The sequence below is a fragment of the Neomonachus schauinslandi genome, chromosome 9, assembly GCF_002201575.2.
Source record: "Neomonachus schauinslandi chromosome 9, ASM220157v2, whole genome shotgun sequence".
Lineage (NCBI taxonomy): Eukaryota > Metazoa > Chordata > Mammalia > Carnivora > Phocidae > Neomonachus > Neomonachus schauinslandi.
The window spans coordinates 8,355,244-8,365,985 of NC_058411.1; the positions used below are offsets into that span (position 1 = coordinate 8,355,244).

Here is a 10,742-nt window from a genome sequence, read left to right on the forward strand (position 1 = left end):
TGACAATGTGTGAGTTAGCTAGCGAGTGGATTCTCCAGCCCCGGTCAAGCCTTCAGTTGACTGCAGCCCTAACAGCTTGACTGCGTCCAGAGAGATGCTGAGCCAGAACCACCCAGCTGAGCCCCTTCCAGATTCTGACCCTCAGAAACTGCATGAGACAGTAAGTATTCATTGTCTGAGCTGCTGAATTTGGGGGTAATTTATTACGCAGTGACAGTGAACACAGATGGGTCTCAGGATTTGAAACTAGAAAAGTACTATCTAATTTTACAGATGAGGAAACGTAAGTTGAGATAAATCTATATGCAACTTGCTCAAGCAGGAGGCCATAGAGCACTAGAGAGGAAGGAAGTCTTAGGAATCATCAATTCAACCACATCATTAAAAAAGATAATTAAAGGGGTGCCTGGGTGGCTCATTCAGTTGAGCATCTGACTCTTGATTTCGGCTCAGGTCATGATCTCAGGGTTGTTGGATTAAGTCTCGCGTCGGGCTCCGCACTCAGCAGGGAGTCTGCTTGAGATTCTCTCCTTCTGCCCCTCCCCCTGCTCACTCTTGTGCTCTCTCTCTCAAAGAAAAAAGGTAATTAAAATAATATTTGATATTAAATTGCCATATGGCATCAAAAAAATTGCACCCTAATGCCATTCCCCCATTATGTCAACTATCTGCATTTCTCCATGGCCTCTTCCACTTTTTGGCTATAAGCTGAATAGTTATTATTCTAATGTGTATGCAATTTTGAGGCCAATTTCCTAAATTTTACATCACTTCATTTACATGTTGTCATCTCTCTACAAGATATCACATGGATCATTTAACATGATATTCCATGGTATCAACGAGTCATGCTTCCTAGGCCTTCTGGTAGAATACGTTTCTGTTGTGTATCGTAAACAACTTTCTGAGAAACACCTAGATAAGTGATCTTTCCATTTTCCCCCCGTTTTTTCCTTTCAATACATTCCTAGGAGTGGAATTAATAATGATATATGTTTTTGCTCTTAGTATAGATAGAAGGGGTGCCAGAAGGGATATCTTAATTTTTCTTCATCCTACACTTCTGACATGTCTGGAGGTCCAGAGGGGGTGCTCTCTCCGGGCATCTGGCACATAATGGTCTGATTGGTCTCTAGGAAAAAACTCACCTCGATAGAAGGTGGGGGGCTGAGCCAGAGAAATAATAACCACTATTTATTGACAGCCTACTGTATTCCAGACATGTGACATTCATGATTTCTAATATCTACAACTCTAATAGGTATCTGTGTATGTGTATCCCATTTTACAGGTGGAGAAAGTAAAGCCACACAACTCGTATGTGATAAAACTAGCAATCCAAACCCAGATCTGATGGACTCCAGTGTTAGTCTCACTACATAACATTGTCTTTTTTTTTCTTCTCACTGCATAACATTGTCTTTTTTTCCCCTTCTCACTACATAACATTCTCTTTTTATTCATTTATTTGAGAGAGAGAAAAAGAGAGAACATGAGCAGAGGAGAAGGGCAGAGGGAGAGGGATAGGGAGAAGCAGCCTCCCCGCTCAGTGGGGAGCTGGATGAGCGCTCGATCCCAGGACCCTGGGATCATGACCTAAGCCAAAGGCAGATACTTAACCGACTGAGCCACCCAGGCACCCCTACATAACACTGTCTTGAAGTCAACTTTTATTGCTCATTGGTGTTATATTATATTTTATTTTATTTTTTAACGGAAAAACAAAACTTGATTTATTTTACTTTTAAATTCCACACCGCAAGTGATTTTTAATCTATAAATAAAAGACTCTCTAAATGATACTCAGGATGTTTTACAAGTTTGGTTTTAAGATAGATTTGAATTCACAACAGGTTTTACACACAACGATTTCAATCAATTGGGCACTCCGGAACACAATGTGGAGGCATAACAAGTATGTGACTACTTCTTTTTTTTTTTTTTTAAAGATTTTATTTATTTATTCATGACAGACAGAGAGAGAGAGAGAGGCAGAGGGAGAAGGAGGCTCCCAAGGAGCAGGGAGCCGGATGCGGGACTCGATCCCAGGACCTTGAGATCATGACCTGAGCCGAAGGCAGATGCTTAACCATCTGAGCCACCCAGGCGCCCCTATGTGACTACTTCTTAATAGTCCCAGGGGATAAAGACCTTTTTCAAATATGGAAAGAAATTAGTCTTTCTACAGTTTTAACCCCTAAAAGCTATTCTCCTTTATAGACAACGATATTATTGTCAGTTTCATACACTTTTACTTTATAAAGAACTCCCAGAAGAAGAAATTTCTGGAGGTTTTCCCAGATATATACAGCTACATTTTCTTTTTTTTTTTTTAATTTATTTTTTTTATTCTTATGTTAATCCCCATACATTACATCATTAGTTTTAGATGAAGTGTTCCATGATTCATTGTTTGTGCATAACACCCAGTGCTCCATGCAGAATGTGCCCTCCTCAATACCCACCACCAGGCTAACCCATCCTCCCACCCCCCTCCCCTCTAGAACCCTGTTTGTTTTTCAGAGTACATCGTCTCTCATGGTTCGTCTACCCCTCCGATTTCCCCCGCTTCATTCTTCCCCTCCCGCTACCTTCTTCTTCTTCTTTTTTTTTTTCTTAACATATATTGTATTATTTGTTTCAGAGGTACAGATCTGAGATTCAACAGTCTTGCACAATTTACAGCGCTTACCAGAGCACATACCCTCCCCAGTGTCTATCACCCAGTCAACGCATCCTTCCCACCCCACCCCCCACTCCAGCAACCCTCAGTTTGTTTCCTGAGATTAAGAATTCCTCATATCAGTGAGATCATATGATACATGTCTTTCTCTGTTTGACTTATTTCACTCAACATAATACCCTCCAGTTCCATCCACGTCGTTGCAAATGGCAAGATCTCATTCCTTTTGATGGCTGCATAATATTCCATTGTATATATATACCACATCTTCTTTATCCAGTCATCTGTCGATGGACATCTTGGCTCTTTCCACAGTTTGGCTATTGTGGACATTGCTGCTATAAACATCGGGGTGCACGTACCCCTTTGGATCCCTACTTTTGTATCTTTGGGGTAAATACCCAGTAGTGCAATTGCTGGATCATATGGTAGCTCTATTTTCAACTTTTTGAGGAACCTCCATACAGTTTTCCAGAGTGGCTGCACCAGCTTGCATTCCCACCAACAGTGTAGGAGGGTTCCCCTTTCTCCGCATCCCCGCCAACATCTGTCATTTCCTGACTTGTTAATTTTAGCCATTCTGACTGGTGTGAGGTGGTATCTCATTGATATTTGGATTTGGATTTCCCTGATGCCGAGCGATATTGAGCACTTTTTCATGTGTCTGTTGGCCATTTGGATGTCTTCTTTGGAAAAATGTCTGTTCATGTCTTCTGCCCATTTCTTGATTGGATTCTTTGTTCTTTGGGTGTTGAGTTTGATGATTTCTTTATAGATTTTGGATACTAGCCCTTTATCTGATATGTCATTTGCAAATATCTTCTCCCATTCTGTCGGCTGTCTTTTGGTTTTGTTGACTGTTTCCTTTGCTTTGCAAAAGCTTCTTATCTTGATGAAGTCCCAATAGTTCATTTTTGCCCTTGCCTCCCTTGCCTTTGGCGATGTTTCTAGGAAGAAGTTGCTTCGGCTGAGGTCAAAGAGGTTGCTGCCTGTGTTCTCCTTTAGGATTTTGATGGACTCCTGTCTCACATTGAGGTCTTTCAACCATTTGGAGTCTATTTTTGTGTGTGGTGTAAGGAAATGGTCCAGTTTCATTCTTCTGCATGTGGCTATCCAATTTTCCCAACACCATTTGTTGAAGAGACTGTTTTTGTTCCATTGGACATTCTTTCCTGCTTTGTCAAAGATGAGTTGACCATAGAGTTGAGGGTCCATTTCTGGGCTCTCTATTCTGTTCCATTGATCTATGTGTCTGTTTTTGTGCCAGTACCATGCTGTCTTGATGATGACAGCTTTGTAATAGAGCTGGAAGTCCGGAATTGTGATGCCGCCGGCTTTGCTTTTCTTTTTCAACATTCCTCTGGCTATGCGGGGTCTTTTCTGGTTCCATACAAATTTTAGGATTATTTGTTCCATTTCTTTGAAAAAAGTGGATGGTATTTTGATGGGGATTGCATTGAATGTGTAGATTGCTCTAGGTAGCATTGACATCTTCACAATATTTGTTCTTCCAATCCATGAGCATGGAACGTTTTTCCATTTCTTTGTGTCTTCCTCAATTTCTTTCATGAGTATTTTATAGTTTTCTGAGTACAGATCCTTTGTCTCTTTGGTTAGATTTATTCCTAGGTATCTTATGGTTTTGGGTGCAATTGTAAATGGGATCGACTCCTTAATTTCTCTTTCTTCTGTCTTGTTGTTGGTGTATAGGAATGCCATTGACTTCTGTGCATTGATTTTATATCCTGCCACTTTACTGAATTCCTGTATGAGTTCTAGCAGTTTTGGGGTGGAGTCTTTTGGGTTTTCCACATAAAGTATCATATCATCTGCAAAGAGTGAGAGTTTGACTTCTTCCTTGCCAATTTGGATGCCTTTGATTTCTTTTTGTTGCTGATTGCTGTGGCTAGGACTTCCAATACTATGTTGAATAGCAGTGGTGATAGTGGACATCCCTGCCGCGTTCCTGACCTTAGGGGGAAAGCTCTCAGTTTTTCCCCATTGAGAATGATATTCGCTGTAGGTTTTTCATAGATGGCTTTTATGATATTGAGGTATGTACCCTCTATTCCTATACTCTGAAGAGTTTTGATCAAGAAAGGATGCTGTACTTTGTCAAATGCTTTTTCTGCATCTATTGAGAGGATCTTATGATTCTTGTTCTTTCTTTTGTTAATGTATTGTATCACATTGATTGATTTGCGGGTGTTGAACCAACCTTGCAGCCCGGGGATAAATCCCACTTGGTCATGGTGAATAATCCTTTTAATGTACTGTTGGATCCTATTGGCTAGTATTTTGGTGAGAATTTTTGCATCCATGTTCATCAGGGATATTGGTCTGTAATTCTCCTTTTTGATGGGGTCTTTGTCTGGTTTTGGGATCAAGGTAATGCTGGCCTCATAAAATGAGTTTGGAAGTTTTCCTTCCATTTCTATTTTTTGGAACAGTTTCAGAAGAATAGGTATTCATTCTTCTTGAAATGTTTGGTAGAATTCCCCTGGGAAGCCATCTGGCCCTGGGCTTTTGTTTTTTGGGAGATTTTTGATGACTGCTTCAATTTCCTTAGTGGTTATAGGTCTGTTCAGGTTTTCTATTTCATCCTGGTTCAGTTTTGGTAGTTGGTACATCTCTAGGAATGCATCCATTTCTTCCAGGTTATTTAATTTGCTGGCATAGAGTTGCTCATAATATGTTCTTATAATTGTTTGTATTTCTTTGGTGTTGGTTGTGATCTCTCCTCTTTCATTCATGATTTTGTTGATGTGGGTCATTTCTCTTCTCTTTTTGATAAGTCTTGCCAGGGGTTTATCAATCTTGTTAATTCTTTCAAAGAACCAGCTCCTCGTTTCGTTGATCTGTTCTACTGTTCTTTTGGTTTCTATTTCATTGATTTCTGCTCTGATCTTTATTATTTCTCTTCTCCTGCTGGGTTTAGGCTTTATTTGCTGTTCTTTCTCCAGCTCCTTTAGGTGTAAGGTTAGGTTGTGTACTTGAGACCTTTCTTGTTTCTTGAGAAAGGCTTGTATTGCTATATACTTTCCTCTTAGGACTGCCTTTGCTGCATCCCAAAGATTTTGAATAGTTGTGTTTTCATTTTCATTGGTTTCCATGTATTTTTTTAATTCTTCTTTAATTTCCTGGTTGACCCATTTGTTCTTCAGTAGGATGCTCTTTAGTCTCCATGTATTTGAGTTCTTTCTGACTTTTGTCTTGTGATTGAGCTCTAGTTTCAAAGCATTGTGGTCTGAAAATAGGCAGGGAATGATTCCAATCTTTTGGTACCGGTTGAGACCTGATTTATGACCTAGGATGTGATCTATTCTGGAGAATGTTCCATGGGCACTAGAGAAGAATGTGTATTCCGTTGCTTTGGGGTGGAATGTTCTGAATATGTCTGTAAAGTCCATTTGGTCCAGTGTGTCATTTAAAGTCTTTATTTCCTTGTTGATCTTTTGCTTAGATGATCTGTCCATTTCAGTGAGGGGGGTGTTAAAGTCCCCCACTATTATTGTATTGTTGTCGATGTGTTTCTTTGCTTTTGTTATTAATTGGCTTATATAATTGGCTGCTCCCATGTTAGGGGCATAGATATTTACAATTGTTAGATCTTCTTGTTGGATAGATCCTTTAAGTATGATATAGTGTCCTTCCTCATCTCTTATTACAGTCTTTGGTTTAAAATCTAATTTGTCTGATATAAGGATTGCCACCCCAGCTTTCTTTTGGTGTCCATTAGCATGGTAAATGGTTTTCCACCCCCTCACTTTCAATCTGGGGCTGTCTTTGGGTCGAAAATGAGTCTCTTGCAGACAGCATATCGATGGGTCTTGTTTTTTAATCCAGTGTGATAGCCTGTGTCTTTTGATTGGGGCATTTAGCCCATTTACACTCAGGGTAACTATTGAAAGATAGGAATTTAGTGCCATTGTATTGCCTGTAAGGTGACTGTTACCGTATATTGTCTGTGTTCCTTTCTGGTCTATGTTGCTTTTAGGCTCTCTCTTTGCTTAAAGGACCCATTTCAAGATTTCCTGTAGGGCTGGTTTTGTGTTTGCAAATTCCTTTAGTTTTTGTTTGTCCTGGAAGCTTTTTATCTCTCCTTCAATTTTCAATGACAGCCTAGCTGGATATAGTATTCTTGGCTGCATATTTTTCTCATTTAGTGCTCTGAATATATCCTGCCAGTCCTTTCTGGCCTGCCAGGTCTCTGTGGATAGGTCTGTTGCCAATCTAATGTTTCTACCATTGTAGGTTACATATCTCTTCTCCCGAGCTGCTCTTAGGATTTTCTCTTTGTCTATGAGACTTGTAAGTTTTACTATTAGATGTCGGGGTGTTGACCTATTTTTATTGATTTTGAGAGGGGTTCTCTGTGCTTCCTGGATTTTCATGCCTGTTTCCTTCCCCAAATTAGGGAAGTTCTCTGCTATAATTTGCTCCATTATACCTTCTGCCCCTCTCTCTCTTTCTTCTTCTTCTGGGATCCCAATTATTCTAATGTTGTTTCGTCTTATGGTATCGCTTATCTCTCGAATTCTGCCCTCATGATCCAGTAGTTGTTTATCTCTCTTTTTCTCAGCTTCTTTATTTTCCATCATTTCATCTTCTATATTACTGATTCTCTCTTCTGCCTCATTTATTCTAGCAGTTAGCACCCCCATTTTTGATTGCACCTCATTAATAGCCTTTTTGATTTCTACTTGGTTGGATTTTAGTTCTTTTACTTCTCCAGAAAGGGTTTCTCTAATAACTTCCATATTTTTTTCAAGCCCAGCTAGTATCTTTAAAGTGATGATTCTGAACTCTAGATCTGACATCGTACTAATGTCCGTATTGAGTAGGTCCCTGGCAGTCGGTACTACCTCTTGTTCTTTTTGTTGAGGTGATTTTTTCCGTCTTGTCATTTTGTGCAGAGGAGAATAGATTAATGAGAGAACAAAATGCTAGCAGAGTAACAACGTCCCCAGAAAATATACTCTAAACAAATCAGAAAAAACCTGAAGCAGTGGGAAAAGAAAGGGAAAGAGAGAAAAAAGAAAAAGAAAAAAAAGAAAAAGATAAAGATAAAAACAAAAACAAACAAAACAAAACAACAACAACAAAAAAACCAGAATGTGATCAAATATGATCAGGCTGGTATATAGATCAGTGCCACACACTAGATTTGGGGTGTATTTTGGTCTTTTAGAAGAAAGTGCCTCCCAAAATTTTAAAGAAAGAAAAACTTATATATGTACAAAAATAAGGGTTGATATGATGAAGGGATGGAATATGACTGTAAAGATGGAAATTATAAAAAATTTTATAAAAGGAAGTGATAAGAAGTTGTTTGAAAAAAGAAAGAAGAGGATTTTAAAAAAGAAAAAAAAGGGAGAGGATGTGATCACACAGGGGAATAGAAAACACCATATACTAGAGATTTAGGGTATATTTTGATCTGTTAGAAGAAACTATCTCAAAATTTTAAAGAGAGAACAACTTATATATATAAGCCAAAAATACGGGTAACTACTATGAAGGGATAGAATATGACTCTAAAAATGAAAAATAAAAATGTTTTTTTAAAAAAAAAGGGATTGAGAAGATGTTGGTTGAAAAAGGGAAAAAGAAAAATTCAAAAAGAAAAAAAAAGAAAAAAAGACAGTTTAAAAAAAAATTAACTTTGAAAGACTACAGAATCATGGTAAAAAAGCCATGAATTCTATGTGCAGTAGTCCCCTAGAGCTGGAGTTCTGCCATTCTCATTGATGGGTAAACTTGGTCTTGGCTGGCTGTTCTCGCTGATCTTCTGGGGAGGGGCCTGTTGCCGTGGTTTCCAAATGTCTCTGCCGGAGGCGGAATTGCCCCGCCCTTGCCCCCTCCCGGCTAAGTAATCTGCTCGGGTTTGCTCTCCGGGGCTTTTGTTCCCTGCGAGCTTTCCGTACAGCTTTGGAGGCGGAGAGTGAAAATGGCGGCCTCCCAATCTCCGCCGCGGAGGAGCCGAGAACTCGGGGCCCCGCTTCTCAGTGAGCCCCCAGAGAAAAGCCGTCAGTCACTCCTGTCTCCCCGGTCTCCGGCTGCACTCCGTGCTCACCCGGCCTGTGACCTCGCGTTTCTATCTCTGGCACCTGACCCCGTGTGGAGTCTCCAAACCCAGCAGATCCCTGCGGTGCACTCCCGCGCGGCTCCTCCCGGGGGGAGGAAGGTGAGTCTCCCCAGATCTGCCGCTTGTTGGGTCCCTGCTGGAGGAGCAGGGGCCCGACTGTGCCGCGGATCACGGTTTATGGCCACCCCGAGCTGAGAGCCCGCGCCTGGGCTCCGCCTCTGCAGCCGGCTTCCCCGCTCCGATACCTGGGAGCTCGGCCACACTCAGGCACCCCCGGTCTTTCTGTGACCCATGGGTCCTGAGACCACACTGTCCCGGAGGGTTCCACCCCCCGCTTAGCCACCAGAGTGACGTCCCACAGCAGCGCAGACTTTTAAAAGTTCCGATTTTGTGCTCCGCGGCTCTATCACTTGCCAGAAGCGGCCGACGGAGGCCCCTCCCCCGCCATCTATCCTACCGAATATCGCCTCGGATTCACTTCTCCGCACGTCCTACCTTCCAGAAAGTGGTCGCTTTTCTGATGAGAGAGTTGTTGCTCTTCTTTTCTTCGATCTCCTGTTGAGTTTGTAGGTGTTCAGAATGGTTTGATCCCTATCCAGCTGAATTCCTGAGAGGAGACGAAATCCAGGTCTCCTACTCCTCTGCCATCTTGCTCCGCCCCTCTATACAGCTACATTTTCTGTCGTGCTTACAACATCTGCAAAGTATGGCACATCCAGATCCAAATTCTTATGATCAAGGGGCTTCATAATTGCCTCCTCCATATACTCTTTGAGGTCAGTCAAATTCATAACCATTCCTGTAACAGGATCAATCTCTCCATGCACCGTCACCACAACTTTATAATTGTGCCCATGGCCATTTAGATTGTTGCATTTCCCAAACAGTTTCAAGTTTTCTTCATTACTCAGAGATTTGCTGTGCAGTCGGTGGGTCGCGCTGAAGGAGACGAGGCGGGACACCCGCACCTGGCGGCGACAGCCCTCACCAGCGCCTGCCATGCTCATCGCCTCGCCTCCGCACTCGGCTGGCGCTGGGGCTGGAAGACTCATTGGCGTTATATTTTATGACTACATTGACCCCCCAACAGCCTTCAATTGATGTGACCTGGGGACCAGGTCACAAAGGTGTTGCTCTTTCCAGAAATCATGTCAGTTTCAGCATCCACAGTGACACGTGACTACATATATTGAACTGCAAACTTATCTGCAATGGAACTAGATAATCTCTTTCATTTTCTCTGGTTTAAGGCAAACCCCTCAATTTAAATTTGAAGTGAAAGTGTTTGCCCAAGGTCACGGGTGAGATACCGTGCAATTCCAGCTCCGTCCCATCCCCCACACATTCCCAATTTATGGCTTTTTGTCTTTCCACTCCTCTCCCCCATCCAGCCTAACATGTGCATTCCCAAGAGAGGCTGAAAATAACCCCTTCCCCACCATTCTCCAGGAAAAGAGGTTGAGAATCAATTTGTCAGAGAGTCCCCTCCTTTGTAAACCGAGCCAGGGCGTGACTAATCCCACACACCCAGGTCCATCCGGCGAGACAAAGCCAGGGACACTGTGCCTCTTCCCAGGCCACAGGAAACCTGGACAACAGCCTCTGCCAACCTTTAAAGTGTCTGTTTCCTCAACACTCCAGGCTCCAGGGCGGAGGGTCCCCCTCCCACCTCTGGTGAGTCGGAAGCCTTCACAGGAGAATGTCTCCCTATATGGTGGTTGTTTTTTCCATGCTCCAGGCTGGTTCCCAAAATAGGTGCTGGGGAAGTGGCTCTCTTTTACTCACGAAGGGAAGGGCGTCTTCCAGAAAAGACGAAGATATCTGGGGATGGAACTGGGGACGGGGAAGGCAGACCTTTAGGATTTGTCATTAAGGGAGGGACATTATGTCTTGTGTTGTGGACTCCAAGCCCCTTAATCAGACATGAGGGAGGAGAAGGGCCGCCTGGAGGGGCCATGACTAGTTCCAGAA

The 10,742-nt window shown here is 42.2% G+C and overlaps 1 protein-coding gene across 1 annotated transcript; it reads right to left on the reverse strand.

Annotated features, from left to right (window-relative positions):
* Positions 1 to 1,721: 1,721 nt before the first annotated feature.
* LOC123325711 (6-pyruvoyl tetrahydrobiopterin synthase-like) lies at positions 1,722 to 9,772 on the reverse strand. The gene is made up of 4 exons (XM_044918260.1): positions 9,446 to 9,772; positions 4,898 to 4,901; positions 2,117 to 2,311; positions 1,722 to 1,919 (listed from the first exon to the last, which is right to left on the reverse strand). The coding sequence occupies exons 1-3, from the start codon at positions 9,770 to 9,772 to the stop codon at positions 2,205 to 2,207; spliced, it is 438 nt and encodes a 145-aa protein (XP_044774195.1). The 3' UTR covers positions 1,722 to 1,919; positions 2,117 to 2,204.
* Positions 9,773 to 10,742: the final 970 nt, after the last annotated feature.

Coding starts and splice junctions, on each gene's coding strand:
- LOC123325711 (XM_044918260.1), bottom strand. CDS start 9,772: ATGGCAGGCGCTGGTGAGGGCTGTCGCCGCCAGGTGCGGGTGTCCCGC.